Here is a 25198-nt window from a genome sequence, read left to right on the forward strand (position 1 = left end):
CCGCCCGACATATCGACTTGTATAAACGCCCGCTCAGCTTAATGCTATCGGTTCTGCGTGTTTATGTTGTTTTCAATTCATTTTTTTCCCTTTGCACCTTTGTATTGTTGTTTTATTTAATATTATGTAATATATTGTATAGCGTCCTTGAGTGTCAAGAAAGGTGTTTAAATAAAATCTATTATTATTATTATTATTATTTGTGGCTAATAAACTCTCTAAATTGCTTAAAAAATGATATAGTTTTTAATGTTTGAAATATATATATATTTTTTTATATCTGGCTTCTATTTTAATGTCAAATTTGCCATTCCTTTTGTCTCATAAATTTGCAAATCTGATTCTGTTAATGTATGACCACTTGTCAACCATGAACCTCACCGCACCACAGTTTTTACCAATACCCCTATACAGTAAATATGTGTGTGTATGTGTGCGCCTTTGTCTTTGCTACATTGTGGGGCCCATACACGCGTGTTTTTCCAGGTTTAACTACCATTGTGGGGACATTTTGGTGGTCCCCACAAGTTCAGATCTCTTTTTGAGGGTCAAGACTTGGTTTTAGAGTTTAGGTTTGAATTGGGTTAGGGTTGAGGTTAGGGTAAGGAATGGGGGTAGGCAATCATTTTTGAGGGTTGGGGTTAGGGGAAGGGGCTAGGAAATGCATCATGTCAATGAGATGGTCCCACGATGATACAAAGACACGTGTGTGAGTGAATGAGTGAGCGAGTCTTGCGGTATAAAACGTTGCAAAAGTGGGAAAGCGCATAACTTCCTCCCAGCTAAGTCACAAATGCAACATCAACAACTTTGACGCAGTGAGTAAAACCTTTTTTAGAAACGTACATTATTTGTGAAAACTTTGATTTCAAATTTCAAATAGACTTGCTCTTATTGAACTTTTCTTGAAAGTATTTTGACTGTTGAGTAAGTTTCGATTTATTTAGAGTTGTGCGTGACAGTTTATTCATGGCAGCCAGAGAGCACAGAAGGTGGATCTTCGAGCTAAGTCCATCTATCCATCCATGCATTAACCGAACTTCTTATCACTCCTAAATAGAGTCAACTTCTATATTTTTAAATGAGAATTAAAGTTGTACATTTGGTAATTTGAACAAAATGTTGTCAAAAATATATAAATCAGTGGTGTTATCCTTTTAATAATAATAATAATAACACAAAAAATATTATCCTGCTCATTTTCCTTCTTAAAGTCACATTGTGCATACTGTCTAGAAACATTTTCAGTGGGCAAATATCAAGCAAATATAAATTTAAACTGAATATTTCTTGTGTCAAAAACATAAAGCATTAAATTAAAAAAGGCTTTAACAGCCTTGGTACAACTTTTCTTGAGCAGCTAACATTTTAGCAATGCAACATAATAATACAGTATGTTCATAGCTGTGCATTTATTAGTTGAGACCAGCAACTATGAAAAATAGTTTTCTAAGTGTCCAAAATGAAATGAAGACATCTCGTGAGGAAACAGTTAAAATGGTCAACTATAAATGATGAATAATGTTTTCATGAGTTTTAGTTGAAGTGATTATATTTCCTCTAGCTCAGGAAATAGAATTTTATTGAATTGTCACTTAAATTGGTGAAAAAACAATATTAAAACTCTTTTGTTGTAAATATTAGTAGGCTAGGTTAAGCTGTCAGATAATTGCAGCTGATTTAAAAAACATGACGAAGTGGTCTAAAGTGCACAACTCACCTTTTGTCAAACTTGAAATAAAATACAAATTGGGGCAACATAAAGTAAAATAACTAAACATTGAGGAAAAACACTTTAATGGTCTTACAAGAATAGAGGAAGTAACACAAAATGCTCACACTTGCATTAGTCATCGTGGTTGGAATTAACTTTGGGGCCCAAATGATTAGTTACAGGTAACGGACCTTGCGCAAAGTCAGTGAATTTTGACTTGTAAATTGCGATGCGAAAACATTTATTTCGAACCTAGCCGTATGTACCCTGTGACTGGCTGGCAAACGCAAAGTGGCACTTGGCTTCTTCTATTTTTGTTTATTGTTTTTTTTTTATGCGGCCCTTAGAAGAAAAAGTTTGGGCACCACCCTCTTAGAAACTCACCTGTATAACTGCTGCAGGTTTTCTGAAAACATACTAAATGTCTCCTAAAGTTGTGGGGCATAGAAAAGGTTGGGGACAGCATGCATGTCATGAAGCTGCTTTGCTAACATTTCGTTTTGAATTTTCAGTTTCATCATGGAGGACCTCTATGACTTCAGTGGCATTTATGATGAAGAATTTAACTTCAGTATTTTAGATGGCAACTTCACTTTTCCGGAATTTCCCGATTTTGCCAACATGACGCCCAAGATTCAGCCTATCCAGATCGCCGCTCTGACCTTCTACGCTCTTGTGTTTTTGTTTGGCGTTCCTGGAAACGCCATAGTGGTGTGGGTGACCGGTTTCAAAATGCCCCCGTCGGTCCCAGCCATCTTTTTCCTCAACCTCGCGCTGGCTGACCTCCTGTGTTGCCTTTCGCTGCCTCTTCTCATGGTGCCTCTAGCCCACGATGACCACTGGCACTTTGGCCCGATGGCGTGTACATTGGTCAAAGGCCTCTTCTTCTTGGTGATGTATTGCAGCATCTTACAGCTTGTCTTCATAAGTCTGGATCGTTGGTTGTTGGTGGCCAGGCCCGTGTGGTGCCAAAACAAGAGGGGAAGAAAATACGCGATCCTGGGTTGTGTTGCAGTGTGGTGTCTGGCCTTGATAGCAAGCATCCCTGAGTTTGTGTACAATAAGGAGATCAATGCGGGCGTACACAAACGTCAGTGTGTGGCGGTTCACAGTGTGCGGAGCGCCTGGCTAGTCACAACACTTCGCTTCCTGCTCGGGTTCCTACTGCCGTTCCTCATCATCGTCATCTGCCACTTGATGGTCTACAGAGGAGCCGACAGTAGCGTGGGAACCAGGACCAAGAGTCGCTCCAAGCGAATGCTGAAGGTCATCACTGCCGTGGTGCTGAGCTTCTTCCTGTGCTGGCTGCCCCTGCACATTGTGAACTTCTTTGTTTTGGTGACCCCTTGGCATTCCCCTCACAGCCCATCCGTGTACCTGGCCCATGTTTTGACCCTATGCCTGGCGTACTTCAACAGCTGCCTCAATCCGCTGCTTTATGTGTGTCTGGGCCGAAGCTTCAAGGACACCATGAATCGCTCCCTGTGCAACATCCTCCACTTACTCAGTGAGGACCACACGCTCAGGACCAGCAACGCTACTGCTGTTACCACAAGCTCGTCAGGAAAGGAGACGACTAATGTATAAGGGGGCAAGAAATTGACATGGGCCATGACCAACAATTGCAATGCATGAGGATGATTGGACTTCCTTCCTTCCTTTAACTAATTTAACTGAAAAATGATTGTGTTATGGCTAATTTTTGGACAAAGGAATTTTGCCACGTGCCTCACTATGTAGCAATAGTTCAATGCATATTAAATGTAGCACATAAAAAGTAATACTGTAGACATATTGTGAGGTTATTTGGTAAAAACTAATGCAAGTGTGAGCATTTTGAGTTACTTCCTCTATTCTTGTAAGACTATTAAAGTGTTTTTTCTCAAGGTTTAGCTATTTTACTTTATGTTGCCAAGGTTAGAAATCACCCAAAGTTCATTTAATTAAACAAGAATGTTTGTACTATTGAATAATTTTGAGAAAAAAAGGTTACGTCGTTAGGAAGAATATCAGTTCAGATTCCTAAACACTAGCATTGGCATTTTTTTGCTGTGCTTATTTTTTTTTTAGATTGTCATCATGATTGCTACATAATTGCAAAGGACCAAATACTTGCGTCATATCCTCTACTGTTAGGCAATATGAAGCACAAAACCACAATGAAACTTTACTGATTCATATCGACATCAGTATTTCCATATTAAAAATAGGAAATTACACAAGCTCAAACATGAACACATAACTTATTCTTAGGTATATGTCAAACTTGGCATTTCCCGTCTTTAAAAACAGCTGATTTTGTATATATATATATATATATATATATATATATATATATATATATATATATATATATATATATGGTGTTAAGCAATTCATTTTTTGGAATCGTAATTAATCGCATGACTTCAATAGTTAACTTACGATTAATCTCAAATTTTATATATGTTCTAAATGAACAATGAAAAGTACAATAAAATATTTTTTTTGAAATAAGTTTTCATACTCTTGTTAACATAAAAGTGGAAAAAAATGTTAAACTAATAGAAATATGGCTGCATATTTTAGTCATTGATACAGTAAGTTGAAAACAAGCGTGATATTGATTTTTGTTGAGGTCATTTTTATTCCACTAGATGGCATAATTGCATTTAGAAGACATTGGTGACAGCTCAGTGCATTTTTATTTTCATATTAAGAGCTATCTAATCTTTAACATGAAGTAACTTGTGAAATTTTGCACATTTTTAAAATTGTAAAATAGAACTTGACCCCACTCTCCACAAATATATGCATTATTATTACATTTATTACTGCATAATTTTGACGTGGATGTGTCTGCTGCATTGTGACTGGAATTCACCTAGTATAGGCTTTCCAAGGGGTCATCGTTAATTGTGCGTTAAAAAAATAAGTGGCATTAGAGGAACTTTAAATTAATGCACTAATTCTGACACCGCTAAAAATAAATCACCTTGCCTACTTCCCAGTGTTTTGCATGTAAAAAGGACCCCCAGGCAATGCCAAGGCGCATCGAGGCAGTGGTTAAGGCAGAGGGAATCCAACCAACTATTGAAGATTGACATATCGTTTTGAAAATAGTAAATACCATCCATCCATCCATCTTTTTTTTTTATCCCATGCAAAACACTGGGAAGTATGCATGGTGATTTCTTCACATTATTCAAATCAGTGAAAAGGTGAGTAGGGGTTCATTGTAGTAGAGGAAAAATGTTTACAACCACTTAGTCATGTTTTTTGAAAATAAATAAATAAATAAATAAATAAATAAATAAATAAATAAATATATATATATATATATATATATATATATATATATATATATAAATAAATATATATATATATAGGCTAAAGACTAGTCACACTTGTCAACATAACAAGGTCCAAAACAATTTAATTTTATTAAAAACTACATTCATCCCAAACAAGGCCACATCATGGATATACACTTAGTTACATATTTACAAGTATGTTATCTTGCGTGTGCTTCCCTGTGTTTCAGTCACTGCAGTCATTACTTTTAAATGACTTCTGTTATGATAACCGGCTGGATCCAACAACAACAAATTGAGCTGCAGTCATCACAGACGTAGTGCAATTAGATGTACGTGTTCACATGAGAATTTAGTTAGAAATCGGACAACAAGCATGATAGTACCTTAAAATAATATAACACATTTTCTGGTAACATGAGACTCGCACAACCCAACAGCGACACAAAAAAATATTATGAGTCCGCCACATTATAGTTTAGTATGTACATTGAAAATGCATGATTTCTACATTTTGCCCTAATCTACAAGCAGAGCGTATTATTCAACCATCCATTTTCTATACCACTTACCGTAATCTCACTAGGGTTGTGGGTTAGTTGACTTTGAACAAGAAAACAGGGTACACCCTGGACTGGTTACCAGCTAATCACAGGGCATATATAGACAAACAGCTATTCACACTCACATTCACATCTAAGGACATCTCACAATAATATAGTCTTCAATTCATCTAGCATAGCAACCTAGTTTTCCAATAAGGGAGGAAACTGTAGTACCTATAGAAAACCCACACAAGCACAGAAAGACCATGCAAATGCAAATTAATTTGGAAGGCCGGAGCCTGGATTCGAACCTGCAACCTCTTAATTGGAAGGTGGATGTGTTCAATACTTGGACACTATAACTCCTGGATTATTATTATTATCATCATCATAATGACCGTAAAATCCTGTGAATAATGCACCCATAATAGTATTAATACACCTCCCCGAAATCACCCTTAAAAAACTTTTGTCTTTTTCTGTACTTCTGTGTAATACATCCCCGATTTGCTGGCATCCTTCATTATGAGAGTGAATAATATGAATAAATAAAGATTCCAAATGTACCAGTTAAGATACATGCTTATACTGTATATCCAGGTTATTGTCAAATCATGCTTTCAAAGACTGTACTTTTAATTAAAGTGTGTGTAGCATATTAAGTTACGTTGTATGAAATGCGTGATGAAGTTGTGGGTTTTTTTTCATTTTTTCCTTTTTCTATTTTTAATTTTTACAACCCTTATGCACTGCTTTGGTACTGGTAAACGTCTAAACAATGTGATTTTTTCCCATTTCTTATCCAGCCTCCTATATAATACCCCTTCCTGATTTGGCATTATTATTATTATTATTATTATTATTATTATCATTATTAGCAGTCCCATTCCAAATTTCCGCGGAAAATTTTCTAGTTCTTCTTCTTATTATTATTTAAAAAAATTATTTTACCGTATTATTGCGAAGATGGGTTGATTAATATTATTACTTTTAGTATTAAAATCTACTAAATTCTCATGAGAACGTTCATCAAAGACAGACTGCTCACACATTCTTGCCGTGACCATGATTTGTGAGTGAACAAAATGCAAACACCCCCAAAAATAATGGTTGTTATTTAACTTGAGTCCCAGTTCACAAAATAATAAATCACCAGTTTTGAGTTTTAAGTCAAACCACAGAGTATATTTTCAGGCTTTTAGCAAACTCAAACAAGATTAATGATGTGTACGACTTCAAGAGGAGATGTTTGCCAAGTCTTGAAGTCCTTTTGTGGAGTACTGTGCAAAAGCCTCAGGCCACCCTTTACGTTTTTTGTTCCATCAGTGTTTTAATGACTCAACAGTATGTAAAAAAACACAATCAGTCAATTGCAGACCTTTACTTAATGTGCGTATTTGTGCTTATCCGGAGAATAGGTAACAAGACTATGAATGTTTATTTTTATTTTTTTAGTTTTAGCATAATCTGGTACTGTATCTTGTCCTGCTAAAGTATTTACTAAAACGACAAAGATAGTGGTGACCTAGGACTTTTGCACAGCATTCATTGTCACAATATTAGTTTCACAGGCTGCCATACACAGGGGGAATTCATGAAGCATTAATGGATGAGCCATGAATAATAATAATTTGTTTAGACATCAGCTCCATAGCAACAACGCAGTCCTCGTCAACATTGTGTAATTTGGCATCACGTCAATTAACGTCACTTAGGGGAAGATGGAGGCCATCAGTTTTGATGTGGATGCTTTTCGGAAACAACCATGACACGTCAGCCTTTAATTAGAGTACAGCGGGGAGCCAGAAAAGCTGCGACTGACAGAGATGTTTTGGTGTTGAAACCAATTCACACGGTGGTCATGACTTTGAGGGATCCCGAGCGGAATCTGAGGATCTTCTTCTTAAGGGCGTGGGAGGCTTTAATCTTGACAAAGGCCTTTGGTTGGGCGGGCGGTTTGGCGGCGGCGGCCTGCGCTGTGGGTGAGGATGAAGAGGATGTGGTAGCAAGACGAGGTGGCAGCTGCTGGGGCCACACCAGCCCCCCGCTCTCGTCCGAGTCGCTGGAGAGGGAGCTGGAGGCAGGCGAGTACACCTCGCTCATGCTGGACGAGGACTCGGCGGGGGCGGCTCCCACGTAGGCGTCCTCTCCTTGGCAAAGCGGTGCCCGCTGCTGGAGGTCCGAGTGCCAGCGCTGGGCATGCTGTTGCTGCTGCTGTGGATGATGATGATGATGCTGCTGCTGCGGGTGGCCACCAAGACCATGGCGACCTTTTCGAGGTTGCCTCCTTTGTCCTTGCTCCACGTGGTTTTCCCCTTCGTCTTGACTGAGCTCCAGGTTGGAACACCATCGCCGGTTTGCTTTGTCGTTGCTGTGAATCTTAGCAACTTGACCTTGAGCCTGATCCCCTCGACCTTGATGCCTCTCCGTAGTGCTGTACCTGCGTTCGGGCAGCACCCGCTGGCCAAGGAGGCTGTTCTCTGACTGGGATCGATTGGTTTTACTACTCGACTTTTTGGACCTCTGCTTTTCATTGTGGCCCTTCCTTGAGTTTCTGGACTTGGCGTTGTGGTGGTCCGGAGAGGCCTGATGGGCTTTGGACTGTGCTGGGTTGAAGTGTCTTGGGGAGCGTAAGGGGGCATGGCTGGCCTGCCCTGGGATGTATTGAGCACTTACTAGATTGTGCTTGTGATGGATTGGGGGCTGTGGACAATGCTGGGGGGTTGAGGGTTCACAACAAAGGTTAAGCGCCCCAGCACCACAGTTGGGGTCCAAGGAGGGCAGGGGTGATGGTAGCCTCCCAGTCAAGGAGTGTGGCTTACACTGGGGGTAGGGCAGCATCAAATAACGCTCCTCTTCCAAAGATGGGGCCTCTCCTCGACAGGACTCACCCTCTGGAAGGTCACAACCCTGAATCGGGTGCTTTGGGTTGGACGAAAGGTCAACTTGAGGGCCTGGATGTCCTTGCTCTGTGCAAAGAGAGGGGCTGTTCCTGTTTAGGGATGCATGTGCAGGGGTAAAGCTGTATGGCGGATCAGGGCTTAGAGTAGTGCGAGGCTGGCACGGCCGTGGTGAAAGTGTGTGACGCTGGACAAGATGAAGTATGTAACCCTCCACTCTCATGGCTTGCTGGTAGTCCTCCTCTGTCAGCTGATCCCCCGGATGCTGCTGATGCCGCTCGTCTCGGCTGGGCTCCAGCATCCACGAGTCCACTGGTGTCCCTTCCTCGGCGATTCCCTCCAGAGGTGGGTGGGGGGCCGAGAATGAGCGAGGCAGGCCACATTGAGGGATTGTCATCTCTGAGTCCCCATTCAACACGAGAGGGTCTCCTAATAGAAAAAAAAGTTAAAGTATTAGACTAGGGACTGCTCCCAAAGCCAAAAGACAGTCACAAGTCAAAGTCACAAACTTTGCAAACACAGCCGTGTATGCTGAAATTCGATCAACTCTTCTCTTTTCATCAGCCGATCCAGGTCGCCATTTTTGTTATGAAAGCTCATGTATTATGACCAGAGGTTAACTGTGGGTCATTTCCTGGATTAGCCAACCTGCATTTTCCCTCACCACAATTTTAATGTGTGATACTACCAGTTGCACAAGCAATTCCCGCACTTGGTAAAACAGGTTGAAAGAGAGTTCATCAACTAAAATTTAAAAAGTTCCAGATCGAGAACGAGGGTAGATTAGAGCAGGAGATCGACAGGCGGATCGGTGCAGCGTCTGCAGTGATGCGGACGCTGTATCGGTCCGTTGTAGTGAAGAAGGCGCTGAGCCGAAAGGCAAAGCTCTCGATTTACCGGTCGATCTACGTTCCTACCCTCACCTATGGTCACGAGCTGTGGGTCGTGACCGAAAGAACAAGATCCCGGATACAAGCGGCCGAAATTAGTTTCCTCCGCAGGGTAGCCGGGCTCTCCCTTAGAGATAGGGTGAGAAGCTCGGTCATCCGGGAGGGACTCAGCGTCGAGCCGCTACTCCTCCACGTTGAGAGGAACTAGTTGAGGTGGCTCGGGCATCTGGTTCGGATGCCTCCTGGACGCCTCCCTGGGGAGGTGTTCCGGGCATTACCTACCGGCGGGAGGACCCGGGGACGACCCAGGACACGCTGGAGAGACTACGTCTATCGGCTGTCATGGGAACGCCTTGGGGTCCCGTCGGAGGAGCTGGCTGAAGTGGCTGGGGAGAGGGAAGTCTGGGCTTCCCTGCTAAAGCTGCTGCCCCCGCGACCCGACCCCGGATAAGCGGAAGAAGACGGACGGATGGACGGACAGATCGAGAACAATGAACATTTCTTGAAGTAAAGGTCTGGAAGATCATATAACTGCGGTAGGGCACATTGGTCCTTCAGGGCCACTGTCCTGCCTGTTTTTGACGTCCCCCTCCACCAACACGCCTGATTCGATGAACAGGATCGTTATCAGGCTTTGGCAGAGGGAGACGACGAAAAAAGGCATGACAGTGGTACTGCAGGACCACGGTTTCCTACCCCTGTCATATCGTGTCTATTTACTATGATGTAGTATTTACAGTCCCTTCCAAAAATATTGGAACGGCAAGGTCAATTTCTTTAATTTTGTTATATACTGAAGACATTTGGGTTTCAGGTCAAAATATGAATAATAGAAAAGAGTTCAGAATTCAAGCTTTTATTTCATGGTATTTACATCTAGATGCGCTTTTGTTTGAACCCAACTGCTTTTCAAGTTAGCAAAAGTATTGGAACAGACATTTACTGAATCAACTTAAAGTAAATAACATTTAATATTTGGCAAAATATGAAATGTTAAAATAGCGAAGGTTGTGGTAAGAATATACGCGAGCGACTCATGTACCACACCATTCAAATGAATGGGAATGAGGCCTGCCTTTCAATACAGCTTTTGTTAACGTCTTTTTTTTCTCGCCCTTGTCCTCATTCTGTAGCAACCTGTTACGAGGTGCTTTGAGGAGAATGTAATTAATTTAATTTGTAATAAAGCTGTAACATGAACAAATGTGGGGAATGTGAAGTGCTGTAAATAGGAGTTTGTTTATTAGTTAGTTACTGCGCTTGCTCATAAAAAAACAAACACTTTGTACTTGCACTTGTCAGAGGTAACAGAGGCATGTTTTATATAAGATGTAGCAACACACACTTAAGGCACATAAAGGAGAAAGGCAGCAGGGTGGTGGTTATTTATTGACAGAAGCCTTATAATGATGTCTACGTGGAACAGGAAACGGTGAAAGAGGACCATGTGTGTTTATTTTCTTACCCACAGACTTGGGCCTTTCATTGGTGTAAGGCCAGGAAGAGACCATCTCTGCGGGCTCCGTGGAACAAGTTCTCCCTTTAGGCGACTGACCTTCACTTGACTCAAAGAAACCTAGGAAAAAAAAGTACAGTTTGTGTGAGAGAAGAGAGGGATATTTCATAGCAATCAAACCTACGCTTGCAAGGTGGCCACTAAACAAATATGTAAAAATAGTAGCCAGTAAAAAATGCAAATGAATCATACTTGAACTGGTAACGTGCAAAAGATGAGATGATACTGAAATGTAAAACACAGTTTTATTCGCAAAATCAGTGACTCGTTGTTGGGTATTTATTTTGCTACTATTACTGCTAATAAAATATTAAACAATGAAACAAACAATATAAAAAAAAGTGTTTTATTTTTATTTTTTTTCCTACTGTTATTTTTTTAAAACAAATGCTACTAAATGCTGTAGAGTTAATATGAAAATCAAATCAAGGGATTAAAGAAATGAATAATAATTAGGGCTGTTTGATACCACTTATCTTCAGTTTGATACCAGTATGAGTACTCAACTGTTGAGGTGATACCAATTTGTCAGTGATACCAATGGCAAGTGCCGATATCACTAGTACATTTGATACATATAACTTCTTGTCAAAAAACAATGACAGATCATTTTAAAGAAAAAAACAATGTATTCCAATGTAGCATTTTCCTCTAAAATTGCATTAAATACATGGCAATTTTCAAGCTCCTAATCATAAAATGGCCACAAGAGGGCGCTTGATACAGGTATCGGATGACTTCAAGAGTACAAATGATTTGAAATAAAGCCAGTTATTGACCCACTACAGGTACTTGCCCATCCTGAATAATAATTTCAATCCAAAAATCTATCTTTGAAAATGACTTATATATATATATTTATTTATTATTTTTACAACTAATGTTGACCAAATTATTATATACATATCATTAGATTGTGCGTGTGTATCAGTAGCTGAGCAAGTTGGTTCAGGAGCCTGCAAATCATATAAATGATAATGTGCACGCACGGACAAAATAATAAGTATTATATTAGCATATTAGTCTGCTGAAAGCCTTGATTACAGGTACCGCAACTAGACCGACTGTCACCTGTGTCTCCTTGAGGAGCATCATGAAGGTCAGTGTCAATGCGCAGCTCTCCCACCTGTTGCTCTAGCGTTTGCACGAGACTCCATGGCGAACTCTGAAGAGCACTCTGAAACAAAAAAAAAGCACTCTTTGTAGTTTGCATCTCTTTATGACTGACTGAGTGAGAGGACAGTTTGAAAGCAGATGGTGGGAGGAAACGCTAAAACCATGAAGCATAATGATCAATCACTTCTCTCTTTAAATGTAGAGATGCTAATCAATGAAGCACAACATGTTGGCTTTTGATTGGCACCTGTGGTTTTGTGTTCAAACAGACAGGCTTGAGTCGATAACACAATACAATACTGAACAATGATAATTTCCTCGACGAAACATTTTTTTTAGATGAAAATTGAACGAAAACTAAAATAGAAGCCATTCATTCAGATAATGATGAAAACTAAAATTGACTGACAATTTCGTCAATGAAACTAAAATGAAAACAACACAGTGACGAAAATTCACAAAATCCAATCAGAAGAAGGATTGAAACGCGGGTGGAAGAAAAGAACCACTCAGAAACTGTTCACTGCACTTTATTTAATGTTCAAACATGTTTACATTCATTGTGCAGCTGTAAGATTAATCTCAGGCTAGTATGCTTTTTTTTTTTAGGTGAAGTTTTATCATATTTCATATCATTGACAATTCAAAAACAAAATTTAATAACGACACCGTTGTGTTAAATGTGTCTTGCGTGTTAAACTACAGTTACAAATGGGCGTGTTAAAATGTTCTCTATAATATTAATATTTATATATATAAAAATTGAAATGTATGCTGAAGGAAAACATCAACTAAATTGACAATTTAGTCGATGTTTTCCTTCCTATAATTGCTCTTTATTTTGTCGACTAAAATTGGATTGAAACTAAAATGCTATCAGATGACTAAATTATGACTAAAATTAAAATTAATTTGAGTCAAAATGCTACATAAAAATTTCTTTAACTAAGTTAAATGAACACTTATCCAACGACTGGCGGTCAACAGATACTTGTATAAACATTATATTATTTCAATAATGTTAAACAAGATCATATATAGACTTGCATCATTTTTTGCACAAAAATAAAAAAAAAATAAAAAAATTCAGTTTAAAACAAAACTCTAATGACTATAATGGAGAAACAACGGAAAAAGGCAAGACAGCTGGAATTAAGTCAGAACACAAACGTGGACACATAAATTTTTTTGGACTCCCATAACGTTTTGCTTTTGTGTTTAGTTAGTTTGAGGATACCCCCCCCCCCCCCCCCCCCCCACACACACACACAATTTGCTATTGTGTTTAGTTGCTTTTTGAGATCAGTTAATTGCTGTTGTGTTTTTACATTTGCAGTTATGTTTAGTTATTTGCTGCTGTGTTTCACATATCTGGTCGACTGTTCTGTAGTACGGCCACTTGTCTGCTGCTTGTTTCCTGTACAAGAACACTTACGGTAGACAGGAAACGGTCCGATTGAACATAAATTATTCAAATACATTTGAAAGTGGTTGCAGCAAAGTGGGTCTAACACTTGCACTCATGTTAAGTACATGTGACGCACGTCACGCACTAACCAAAATCCGTTGTCACGCAAGCTTGTCAACATGTGTTAGGCACACCTGCAGCCTGTTCCTACACTGATTTAGTGGGAAAAAAAAGAAAATAAATGTAAGTTCAACAAGATACCATCAGGTTACTTGGAAAGGTTAACACAAATTGAGATAATGAGTAAATATCACCATTTCACCCCAAAATATGTGAGATTTGTGAGAATTGCATATTCACTTCTCCTCACTTCATAAATTGAATTTGAAAATATCACTTAAAACATGGAAAGTAAAAAAAAAAAAAAAGGTTCCTTTGGGCTAAGGTTTGATCCTGCAATCGATTATTTCTATTCCCATTATTTCCAATGGCTTCAATGGTTTCTAAATATAAATAAATGAGAATTTTCTTGCTTGCTTGCTTTCCAAACAATTTCTTACGAAATTCTCATGTGATTGTGTTGGACACAAACAGAAGACATTTGATTAGATTTTGGCCGAGTTACACAGACTGCTCGTTATGAGCAAGCCCTCATGACAAAGTGAAGGTTTTTTTTTGTATGACAGTCAGACAACTCCTACATTGTTTTCTGTTGAAATACACAACACTGTCCACAACATTAAAATGCTCAGCTTTGATCCACAATTCAGAAGAATGCATTTGCTAAAAAGCTTATTGTGTTGTAGTTTGCACTGCAGCACACCGAGGGCTGTTTGTAGTCCATATTTAGAATTGGAGGAACAAAATATTAGAAACAGCTGTCATTATGACGCAGTACGGTTCTACACCATATTTTGTTAAATTAAATCCAAGCACCATCTTTGTACAACTGCTAACCTCTAACAACATTTATTTTGCTTGGTCAAGTCCAGTAACAATGGCCCTCCTCAGACTGCTGCATGCATGTGATCATCCATAAGTGAATTAAAGGTTGCGCAATGTCAGCATGCTCTCAAATGGACACCATGTTGCATCTCCCCCAAGTGTGCGCTTGGCTCACGAGAAGAAAACCTCACAACGCATGTAGACGTTGACGACCCGCGATGCAAATGCCGCTTAGGGTCAATTGACCCACGCTAACCTATGCTAGCCCAATAACCTTGTCACCCCCCACAAATGCTGTCATTCCTTTTGTCTCAACAAGGGTGCTTATTGTCTTGGTCCAAACAAAGCTGGATCATCCCTTCCATCAATATGTTCATGTGTGTGAGAGACCTGAAGCTGCTAGCTTTGTTTTTATAATTAAAACCATTGGTAATCGATGAATCAATACTTTAGTTTCGCACAATTGATTGCCTTCTTCCACACAGCTCTCACCCTGGTGCTGTTTGTCTGTAAAGCATTTGATGGGGTGCTCCGGCAACGTACTTCATTGCCAGGAGCTTTTAGCAGGCTCCTGTGAGATTATTGTGTATTATTGATGCCCTCACACTGCTTTCACCACACTGTGCGCAATCTATCATTCCCCTTTTACGGCATCCTCAGCCCTGGGATGGTGGGGGATGGGAGCAGACGGATGACAAGCCATCTCACCTAACCATAAAGCAGCCGCACATAGGGGCCAATCCATGACAACATCGCCACGCTTTGTCTCCACATTCAGAAAGCAGATGAAGATGAGGGGGCAGATACTAACTGGATATATTAAGATACTACAATGGAAAAAAAAAAAAAAAAGCTCACTGCTTGTGTGCTAGAGGAGACTGAGATCATAAACCAGTCTGGTTCATCACCAGGACATAAACATCTACGGAATGGACCAATGAGACAGCCTCACTCCTGGACTCTCTATAATTAAATCAGACAAGGCTGTGGGAGGCCACACACACTCACACACACAACAGGGGGAGCAGTTAGTGGTGGGGACAGGCAAATTGTCCATGCAAAGAGAAACGCCCAAATAATAAAAGTGGAGGGTTTGTATCACACAAAGATAGACAGACAAGAGCTTATACATAAATACAAACATACAAGAAGACACTTATTATTTGGTAATGTAACATATTCCAAACTTTTTTCCCATTATTTGACTATGCATTAAAATGTCTAAATCTTAAATTCTTAACCTTGTTGGAGGTATTGACCCCTGCCAGTTTACTATGCATGTTCACCGAACCCTTCTTTATTGAAAAATAAAGTAGGACCCCCCATTTATTTTTTCAAGATATATAATTTACTGGTGAACAAAATGAGCATGGAGTTTCACTGAATCTGGCTCCCTTTACCTTGAATTCAGAAAGTTTTGTGTTCTTGTATTCCTCATCTCCATGCAGTTTAACTCATTTGCTCCCCAAAATGTAAAAATACGTTATATTTCAAATGTTGTAAGTGTCCCAAAGACGTGTTTATACGTTTCTTTGTGTTTTTTATGCTACGGTATACAGAAGGCTTTGATGCAGCCACTCAACTGCAGAGAACAATTGAAGCAATGGTAGTTATTACAAAAATGGCCAGTTGGTGGCAGCAGAGCATAAGAGATCAACCAGGGCCAGGTTGCAAACAAGCTGGTTTCCCCACAGTTCTAAACAGATTTGTGAACAATGATGAAACTTAACTGGATTGTAATGCTAATTGCTGCAAAACGGAAATAGATAGAAATATACTTTTCTTCCTGATGAAAGAAGAGACTCGAATCTTTCTTTTGGTAGGTTACATGTTTTATAGCAATAGAACACAACATTCTGTGGGCCTTGCAAAAATTTGTCAAAATCCAGTAAAACAGCCGGGAGCGAAAGGGGTTTGCTTCAGTGAAAATGGCTGGTAGTGAATTCGCTAGATAGCTGGTTGTGATAGAACCAGAATTGTTCATCTTGGTAAATCATGTAGTTAGGATGCTGACTCCCATCACTCAACTCAACTCTATATTTATAGAACATTAAAACCACTGTTTTCTCAAGATGGAACCCTGGGGCAGCACTTACAATGAAAACAGCAGAGGCCCCAGAATTGAACCCTGTGGAACACCAAACGTTCCGTTATAAATGTGAATTCACATTGCACATATTCGTCCGACCACTTTGTTTTTTTGCTCGACAATTAGTATGAAGGCATTACAATAATCATCACGACGGGCACATGTCGACTACTGTGTGTCATGACCTCCGCCGAACCCCTGACACTGACTGGACGAACGACTGGGGTTCGAAAGAACCCAGGTTAAGAACCACTTGCCTAAACATTAATACCTTGGGCCCTATTTGGGTAGAATGGCGCCGTGCGCTTGGCATGAAAATTAGCACATCTCCATTTTCAGGCAGTGTACAGTTAGAAGTGGGATTTGAACCCCCAACCCCTGGTTAATGGACAATGGACTTTCACAACTGCGCCAGTGGGCAGTTTAAAAAACCTGCAATTGATGATGGTTTGTAGATTAGGGAGTGGAATGCTAAAAGTAGAACGTCAGTCCCATTGAAAATGGATGGGAGAATTATTATATTAAATGTTAAATTGTGCAAAAACTGAAGTATGTTGAATGACCAAAATATGAGCCCGGGTGGCTCATGATGAAATTGGAACAGTGTAAATTGGATGCTTTATGTGGGAGTTAAATGAGTACGAAAAAGTGAGGGCATGAAAGAATCGGAATAGCATAAAACTTGACTTTCTTAATCAGGTAAGAAAACAAGCGTCTTCATTCAAAACAGTGCACAATATGCTGCTGGAGGCTCCGGCTCTTTGATCTCAGGAAGAAAAAAAGACATTGGATCCAAAATTTGCAGACAAATAGAGGCGCCGTGCTGGCGTCACATGCTCGAATTATGGAAGGAGTTGGACAGCAGCCACGCAAGCATCATTTCCTCAAGGTGTGGCTAGTTTGATGATGCTGATGATGCATGATATGCTGCATGATGGTTACAAATGTAAACAAAACATGTATTTTTCGTCTCTTAGCAACATTGTAGCACATTCTAGACACTCTAGCAGTCATTCGCTAGTATGTTAGAATGTGACCCTTATTGTACTCATTTTTCAGGGTGTGCAGTTCAAACTGATCTCTTCAAAGACACTTCCATAGATTGAATCACTCGTCAATTCTTTTGTTTCCCCATTTGAACAGTTAATGAGGATTTACCTAACATACGAGTAAGCCCTGTTCACAAAACCACAGTGAATGGCGCTCATTAGCATGCTATGACTGGGTGCTAATCAAAGGCAGGGAGGAGGGATGTCATGAGAGGCTGTGAAAGGAGTGCGACTTGCCACGCTGCCCTCGCGTGAGTGACAGCCGTGACAGCTCAGCATATTTGTGCAAATATGAATGCAATGTGATGACTCAGTGTTTGTGCACTTTCCGCAGGGCACTATTTGACTACACAAACAACACTACAGGTCCTTCAGGCTGAATGAATGATGTGCTCACGTCTTATCAGGGCAATCGCTGACCCCGGATCAGCCAGGTAAGATATATGACTCGAGCATGATCTGAATACACTTGTTGGTAGTCCTGTACAATCTGATAAGGGACCATACAGGAGTTGTATTGACATTTTTTTAGTGGGAGGGACACAATAAGACACGTACAGAAGTATGCACATCTCATAGGTCAGAGAGTGTGAGGAGCGTCTAACCTTTACAACCATCATGGCTGAGATGTCATTGTTTATCATACCATCCACAGTCAGGGTTTGATGAAATAAAATGCACACATATGCTGACCTTGCCACTCACTTGTTGAAAAATACAAGCAGGGGTATATCACAAAGTTAAAGGCTACGAAAGTTGGGAACTGCCAATGTGGAGTAAATATTTTTTGACTGGCAAATACGTATTTGCAAATATGTTTGAAGGTATTTGCAAGTACATTTGATGAACGTACTTATAGGCTAAGCATTTTTTCCCCCATAAATCATTTTCCCCATAATTTACTCAACTTGATACATTTTCCCATGATGCTAATTTCTTAGCATTTAACCTACGTACATTATATCAGTTTTTCCAAAAATTAAGTAAGCGTTGTTTCTTTATAATTTTTATGATTTATTATTATCTGTACAGTGCATGATTTCTGATTCCTGTCATTTTCCCCCATATTGGAATAGGTATGCACATGCAAAAGTCAATACCCCGTGACATTATGGGAAAAATTGTTTAGCACCTAGTGTAGCTTAATTTACTAGATAATGCCTTTTTCTTAGCTTTTTCTATGCTTTTGTCACGTCTATCTCATGCACTGATTCACAAGCAAACAACCGATCACAGTGATCGATTGTCACAGACGTCATTTTGCATTCTGCCTGATAGACAGCTCATTCATTCAAAAACATTTGTAGGAAGCACAAGTGGGGAAAAGTTACAATAATCTTATGAACAACAAGCCCTCCAATTAAAATGACCACAGCAGGTCGTAGGCCCAAAATGCGACCCCGCAGGAGGAACAGCTTATTGGTTCTGAATGTCTACACCATTGGGTTTCCAAAGTTGTGTCCTCATAGAAATGAGTGGGATGGGTGCAGTACCACATGTCCCTAGCAGAGGGACACTCCCTGGATGGATGAGGTTAATATTTGGGTGTCGGTCAGTTTGTAATTTTCGATTATTTACATAGCCAATAGGGGTCGCTTACAACTAAAACGTAATGATTGCTCTTGATTTGGGGCATGTAACGACATCTGTGGTCATTTTCTAGGGGAGGACATTTTATTTCATGAAAACCTAACATAGTGACTTGTATGACAAACAGTGACTTCTCTACCATGTTAAATGTATGCTAAGTTGTTAAAATAACGCTCCTGCATAATATTCATTAGGAATAAGAAAGATTCCATAGTTATGAAAAGTTGTTTGACACTGCATGTGTCACACTTGGATGAACAGCCATTTTAACTATATAGTGGCATGTTATCGAAGTGCCTTATAGTTAAAGCCGGCTGAAAATGAATAGTATTAAATTGTTTACCTGGGCCTACCACCACCTTCACTATCACGTCACAATTATGGAAACCTCAATATTATACATATCAAAGCACATCATCTGGAGCAGTTCTTAAATGAGACAAAAACCTAAATACCTGGAAGCGTTGCAGCCAAGAGAAACGCAATGAAATGAGAATAATAGACTACTTAGAATAAATTAATAAAAATTCATGAAACAAGTATTGGAATTTAGGTTGTAAATGTAGGTCAGCGCTTTATAAAGTGTTTAAGCAAGCAGAAAAATCTTTGTTGGCCCTGAAGGTTCACCAGTGGCTACCTAAGACTGTCACAGTATAGTCACAGTCACAGTCACACAAATAGTCACAGCACTGTACCCCATAGTAGTGATGGGCAAATGAAGCTTCATGAAGCACTTGTGAGATTTTTTGACTCCTCTAGATGGCACTATTGGTTTAAAAAGGCAGTGGAAATGTAATACATTTTCATTGCACTAGCCTTTATATTTGAACCAAGGGCACCATCTAGAGGAGTAATAAAAATAGTAAAAGTGCTTCATGAAGCTTCATGAGGCTTCATTTTCCCATCACTACCAAATAGTATAAATTTACATTTAAAAAAAAATGCCTGTATTGTAAATGACCATTTTATAATGGTTTCATTCTGGATTTTGGTCCCATTGTTATCTATGAGACCAATTGCTCTATGAATTTTCTCACTCCTACATAGTCCAGTAACTAGATATGGGAAAATGAAGCCTCATGAAGCTTCATGAAGCACTTTTACTATTTTTTTTACTCATCTAGATGGTGCTCTTGGTTCCACTATAAAGGCTAGTACAATGAAAATGTATTACATTTCCACTGCCTTTTAAACCAATAGTGCCATCTAGAGGAGTCAAGCTTCATGAGGCTTCATTTTCCCATCACTACCCCATAGTATGATGCAGTACACGTAATGAAAATATTGTTAAAAATGCCTCTATGAGAGTGTCCATTCTACGTGAGCATTACACTCCTTGTAAAGACTCTCTACTCTACTATGACCTTATAAGGCGATGTGCGAGTGCATTGACTGATGAAATAAACGATTGCTATTTGGGCAGCCAACTCATTGCCGTTGCTTCTAGACACGTACGTGTGCTTAACAATACCAAAGAGTGGACAAGAGGACAGCTCTTCATGCGTCACCAGCTGCTGTCTGCCGTCCGAACCCTGTCAACACCTCACACTGTAAACCAGCAGCAGAGGTTGGCCTCAGCCAGGGGGGGCAGCCGGGGGGGTGTCAGCACTGTGTACACACATACAGTCCCGACACAGCTACACACTGTAAACTACACGGGGAGTTGACTGAATCCAATTCGACTGCTGCCATCTATTCCGTAGGGACATTCCTCGTGCAATTACTCACACGCTTGGGTTGGCGTAATAGTTAATAGACATCGATCCACATATGTTGGGTAGAAATTGAAAACAGGAAATCCCCCACCGGCTCCCCCTTATCCTTCAACCCCAAGACCGCCCCTCCTGAGAGAAAGGCATGTCTCCTTGGCAGACCTTGATACAACTGCTTTTTCCTCCGTTTGTGATGAGGACAAGCTTTGGCGAGGTGAGGCGGAGGGTTCGGGAATGATCACTCTGTCTCATGAGTGGAAACACTTCTTCGTACACTCTGTGCATGCGTCCTAATATCCAATCAGAGGGAAGATTTAGTAAAACCTCGAGTCGAATGATGGTAGAGCCCAACCACTGGGAATTTGGCCAACATTTTCTGGATGTTACGTAAAATTCCAACATTTGCCTGAAGAAGGCAAACTCAAATTCAAAACAGTTGTTGATAAAGTTGCAGTAGAATGTTGTGACAGTCGTTATGCTTTTCAGTGATTTTTGTTTTAAACTTGTCTGACAAAAAAATTGTGTTAGACATCTGAGATGTGACTCAGGTTACATTCATTTTAACTAGGGATGTTTGATGCAACTTTTTTCAGATCGATACTAATACGAGTACTCAACTCTTGAGTAGTCACCAATGCTGATACCAACTACCGATACGACTAATACTTTTAATGTATACATTTTCTCCCAAAAAACAATGAATATATGCCAATAGAGCCTTTTCTCTTAAAAATCCATCAAATTAACGACAATTATCTATTCTTCTAATGTCTAGTTTCTAGTTCCTGATTGTTAAACGGCTATCGCGAAAAAAATAAGGCTGGCATCGGTACTTGCCCACCGCTAATATGAACTGTGTTCACGAGACTGAATTAGTAAATTTGTGTTGCATCTGAAGAAATGTACGATTGTTGATGGCAAACAGACTACATCCGGGATTGGTCGCCACTCACATTTTTTTTATTTTTTATTTTTTGTTACAGGCAAAATGTTGGTGTAGTGTAAATTTCGCCCGACTTCCGCGCAGGCCATGTAGTTTCGTTTCCCACTCAGTGATGATGTGAACGTGAGTGTTGTCTGTCTCTATATGTGCCTTGTGACAGACTGGTGACCAATCCAAGGTTTAGTCTGCCTTTTGTCAGATGTCAGCCGGGAGAGACACCACCTCCCCGTGACCCTGAACAGGAAAAGCGGTACAGAAAATGGATGGATGGACATTTGATCCAGCTGTCGTTTTGGAACTCACTGGTTTGCTCAGGTGTACCTAATGTTGTGACAGGCCGTGTTCAAGGCCACTATCTTCTCAGCTGGCATCATTATTATTCTGGTCCACATGCCTCTATTGTTAGGGCCCCTGGGTGTCAGGAGGAGGAGGGGAAGGAGGTTGATTTAATTTCTCATTCACCCTCATTTATTTAATAAATGCTTCTTTTTGTTAGAAAGTCCAAACAGTTGGCTGGGAATTACAGTACAGCTATGGGAACAATAACAATGGCTGTAATGCCTCTAACAATAGCATATGCACACTGTACTGTACTGATGCTCAGTGGTGCATAAAAGTTGGCGTCTGATGTGCTCCAGGCAAAAATAAATAAATCCTCTCTCCTGCTGTAAAACTCGTGTCTCCCACTTAAATCTTCCTGTTAATCCACTTGAAGCACCTCATCAATTATGACATAAAGAAGTCGACCACAAGCAAACAAATGAAAATCAGTCATGTCTTTATGATGTGGAGAAAGCTGCAATAAGAGTGCGCTTGTAAAGCAGTAAAAGGCACAAAAGTGTATGATGGGGGAACAATGGGCCATTAAATAGTCGGCCTGGGCTCCAAACGGCGGCTGCTCCACCCCCTGATCTGCTCGCCCACAGGCATAAACCTCCAGCCCCAGCGAACAGAGAGCCTATTAATCAAGTTGAGTAACTTTTTTTTTTTCCCTCGCAGAAATGTCTCATTATTCTCCACCAAAGGCAAAAAAGCGCAATGAAGTCAAAGTCAGCAAGCGGATTACGCAAAGCAAACAATTTGGAGCAAAGTGGGTTAAAGGGTGTGTTTGGGCTTCCAAGAATCCAAACAGAGTACAAAAAAATAAAAATAAAAATAATGATAACTAAAAGTCCTTACCAGCTGGCGCCTCAGTGTCAGGTTATCTTGGCCCCAGCAGCTGAACCAGGACACGTCCCCTGCACTGGGGGGCTCCTGCTGGGGCCGCGGGTCGCCCAGAGCAAGCGCCCCGAGTACCAGCCCCTCCTGACGCTGCTTGCGGAGCTCCAGCTCGCACAAGCCGGCCAGACTGGCCTCCAGACGCTCCTTGGTCCGGCTGCGCTCCACTGTCACAGGGAAAGAGAAGGCGCGGTGCATAGTCCAAATTGCTTCTTGAGAACAGTCACAATAAATAAATACACACACAAAAAAAGAGTTTCTTTACGCATCCATTCTCCAAGAGGGTTCTGGGAGCAGCATGCTTCCCCTCATCTTCTATGCGCGATACATTTTCTATTTTTGTAGCTGTCAAACGCGACCGCGGAGCCCCGCCCTCGCGGAGTCCACGCACGGTCCCATCTGGACCGGGATTGGAGCGCGAGGGGCGGATGGGGGTGTCTGCGAGCCATGGCCGTCCCATCCCCCTTGATTCATTCCAGACTCGGCGACCTCACCCATCTCTTCGTCCCCCCTAATGGGGAGGGAGAGTGGAATACTTGAGGGGGAGGGCTGCTCCCTCTCGCTCTCACTCTGTAAAAGTGTTAAAAAGAAGAACGCTGGAATCAGAAGAGAGATAAGGCTGCAGGACAAAAATAAAAAAGGCTCTCATGGTTCCAGCAGAGAAGAAGCACACGTTGGTCAAATAAAAGTCAGCACCTGGATTCAACTAAGCAAATAGTTCACATCCTCCCATTGGATATGCACTGCACGCATTAATAGCTTTCATCTGGCTGTGAGATGCTTTGAAAATATGTTACTGCGTAGAGATGGGAAAATGAAGCCTCATGAAGCACTTGTGATATTTTTTGACTCCTCTAGATGGCACTATTGGTTTAAAAAGGCAGTGGAAATGTAATACATTTTCATTGCACTAGCCTTTATAGTGGAACCAAGAGCACCATCTAGAGGAGTAAAAAAAATAGTAAAAGTGCTTCATGAAGCTTCATGAGGCTTAATTTTCCCATCTGGACTATGTAGGAGTGAGAAAATTCATAGAGCAATTGGTCTCATAGATAACAATGGGACCAAAATCCAGAATGAAACCATTCTAAAATGGTCATTTACAATACAGGCATTTTTTTAAAAATGTAAATTTATACTATTTGGTAGTGATGGGAAAATGAAGCCTCATGAAGCTTCATGAAGCACTTTTACTATTTTTATTACTCCTCTAGATGGTGCTCTTGGTTCAAATATAAAGGCTAGTGCAATGAAAATGTATTACATTTCCACTGCCTTTTTAAACCAATAGTGCCATCTAGAGGAGTCAAAAAATCTCACAAGTGCTTCATGAAGCTTCATTTGCCCATCACTAATAAAATGGTCATTTACAATACAGGCATTTTTTTAAAAATGTAAATTGATACTATTTGGCGATTAATAGTGGACTTGTGGTTATCACATAGTTGTGAGGATATACATAGAAATATAAAAACAAGCACTGAGCAGCCAGGACAGAGACGTGTACAGTACCTTGAAAAAGTAGTAAAGTTCGATCGAACCCGAAGTGTTTGGTGAGTCAGTCTCAGGTGTTCAGCGGCGGTCAAGACACACACCCGACTCAAACGATTTGTGATGATACGCCTTGCTTGGCCATCATTGGCTGCGGTTGATCACGCTACATTGCTTGGCCTATTTGTACTATAGGGAACTTGGTGCATTCTGTTATCATAGAACAATAATTGTCACTTTTAGCCATATTTTACGGAGCAGCCCCGGACGATGAGCTCTATTTTCAGTCCTTTCGTTCATGGCATGCAAGGACATACGCTGAGGTTTGGGGGAGGGTCACTGTCTTGCTCAAGGGCATCCCAACAATAGTCAGGATGGAGCCCAGCATCTCTCTAACAGCTAGTTGTAAATGTTTTTTTGTCCAGACTTGAACAATCAGCCTCCTGTTCCAAAGTCCAGTTTCTTACAGATGAGCTCCAGCACTGACACCCGTAAATCGATCTAATTTCATGTTGCATGTGCCAACTTGGACTTGTTTGAACTCACATTGGCTTTACTGCACACAAGCGAGTGGTATGGTCTTTAGGCAAAATGCTCCATTAAGTGGAATTTTCTACCCTCAGCATTTTTTGAGCCTGGATGTTGATCAAAAAAAAATGTCTCCTGAAAAAATACAAATCCATTGAGAAAACCCGTGGCCTTTTGTTAAACAATATCCTTTCCATACACACAATACAAAGAACTCAAGAGATTGGCAGTTAACAGCTGCGTTGCCTTAA

The 25198-nt window shown here is 40.5% G+C and overlaps 2 protein-coding genes across 3 annotated transcripts; one reads left to right on the top strand and one right to left on the bottom strand.

Annotated features, from left to right (window-relative positions):
* The first annotated feature begins 779 nt into the window (after positions 1-779).
* On the top strand, positions 780-3604 carry LOC144052352 (C5a anaphylatoxin chemotactic receptor 1-like). Its single transcript, XM_077566325.1, has 2 exons — positions 780-818; positions 2227-3604. Exon 2 carries the CDS (start codon positions 2234-2236, stop codon positions 3299-3301), a length of 1068 nt encoding a protein of 355 aa, XP_077422451.1. The 5' UTR covers positions 780-818; positions 2227-2233; the 3' UTR covers positions 3302-3604.
* Positions 3605-5112: 1508 nt separating this feature from the next.
* LOC144052689 (dapper homolog 3-like) lies at positions 5113-23257 on the bottom strand. 2 transcript variants are annotated; one of them, XM_077566974.1, is made up of 4 exons: positions 22890-23257; positions 11930-12035; positions 10808-10918; positions 5113-8881 (listed from the first exon to the last, which is right to left on the bottom strand). In XM_077566974.1, the coding sequence occupies exons 1-4, from the start codon at positions 23124-23126 to the stop codon at positions 7401-7403; spliced, it is 1935 nt and encodes a 644-aa protein (XP_077423100.1). In that variant the 5' UTR covers positions 23127-23257; the 3' UTR covers positions 5113-7400. The 2 variants fall into 2 exon arrangements, with proteins under 2 accessions (XP_077423100.1, XP_077423101.1); XM_077566975.1 differs by having other exon boundaries at positions 11985-12035; positions 22890-23034.
* Between the last annotated feature and the right edge of the window lie 1941 nt (positions 23258-25198).

The sequence above is a fragment of the Vanacampus margaritifer genome, chromosome 5 (genome assembly GCF_051991255.1).
Source record: "Vanacampus margaritifer isolate UIUO_Vmar chromosome 5, RoL_Vmar_1.0, whole genome shotgun sequence".
NCBI classification, from domain to species: domain Eukaryota; kingdom Metazoa; phylum Chordata; class Actinopteri; order Syngnathiformes; family Syngnathidae; genus Vanacampus; species Vanacampus margaritifer.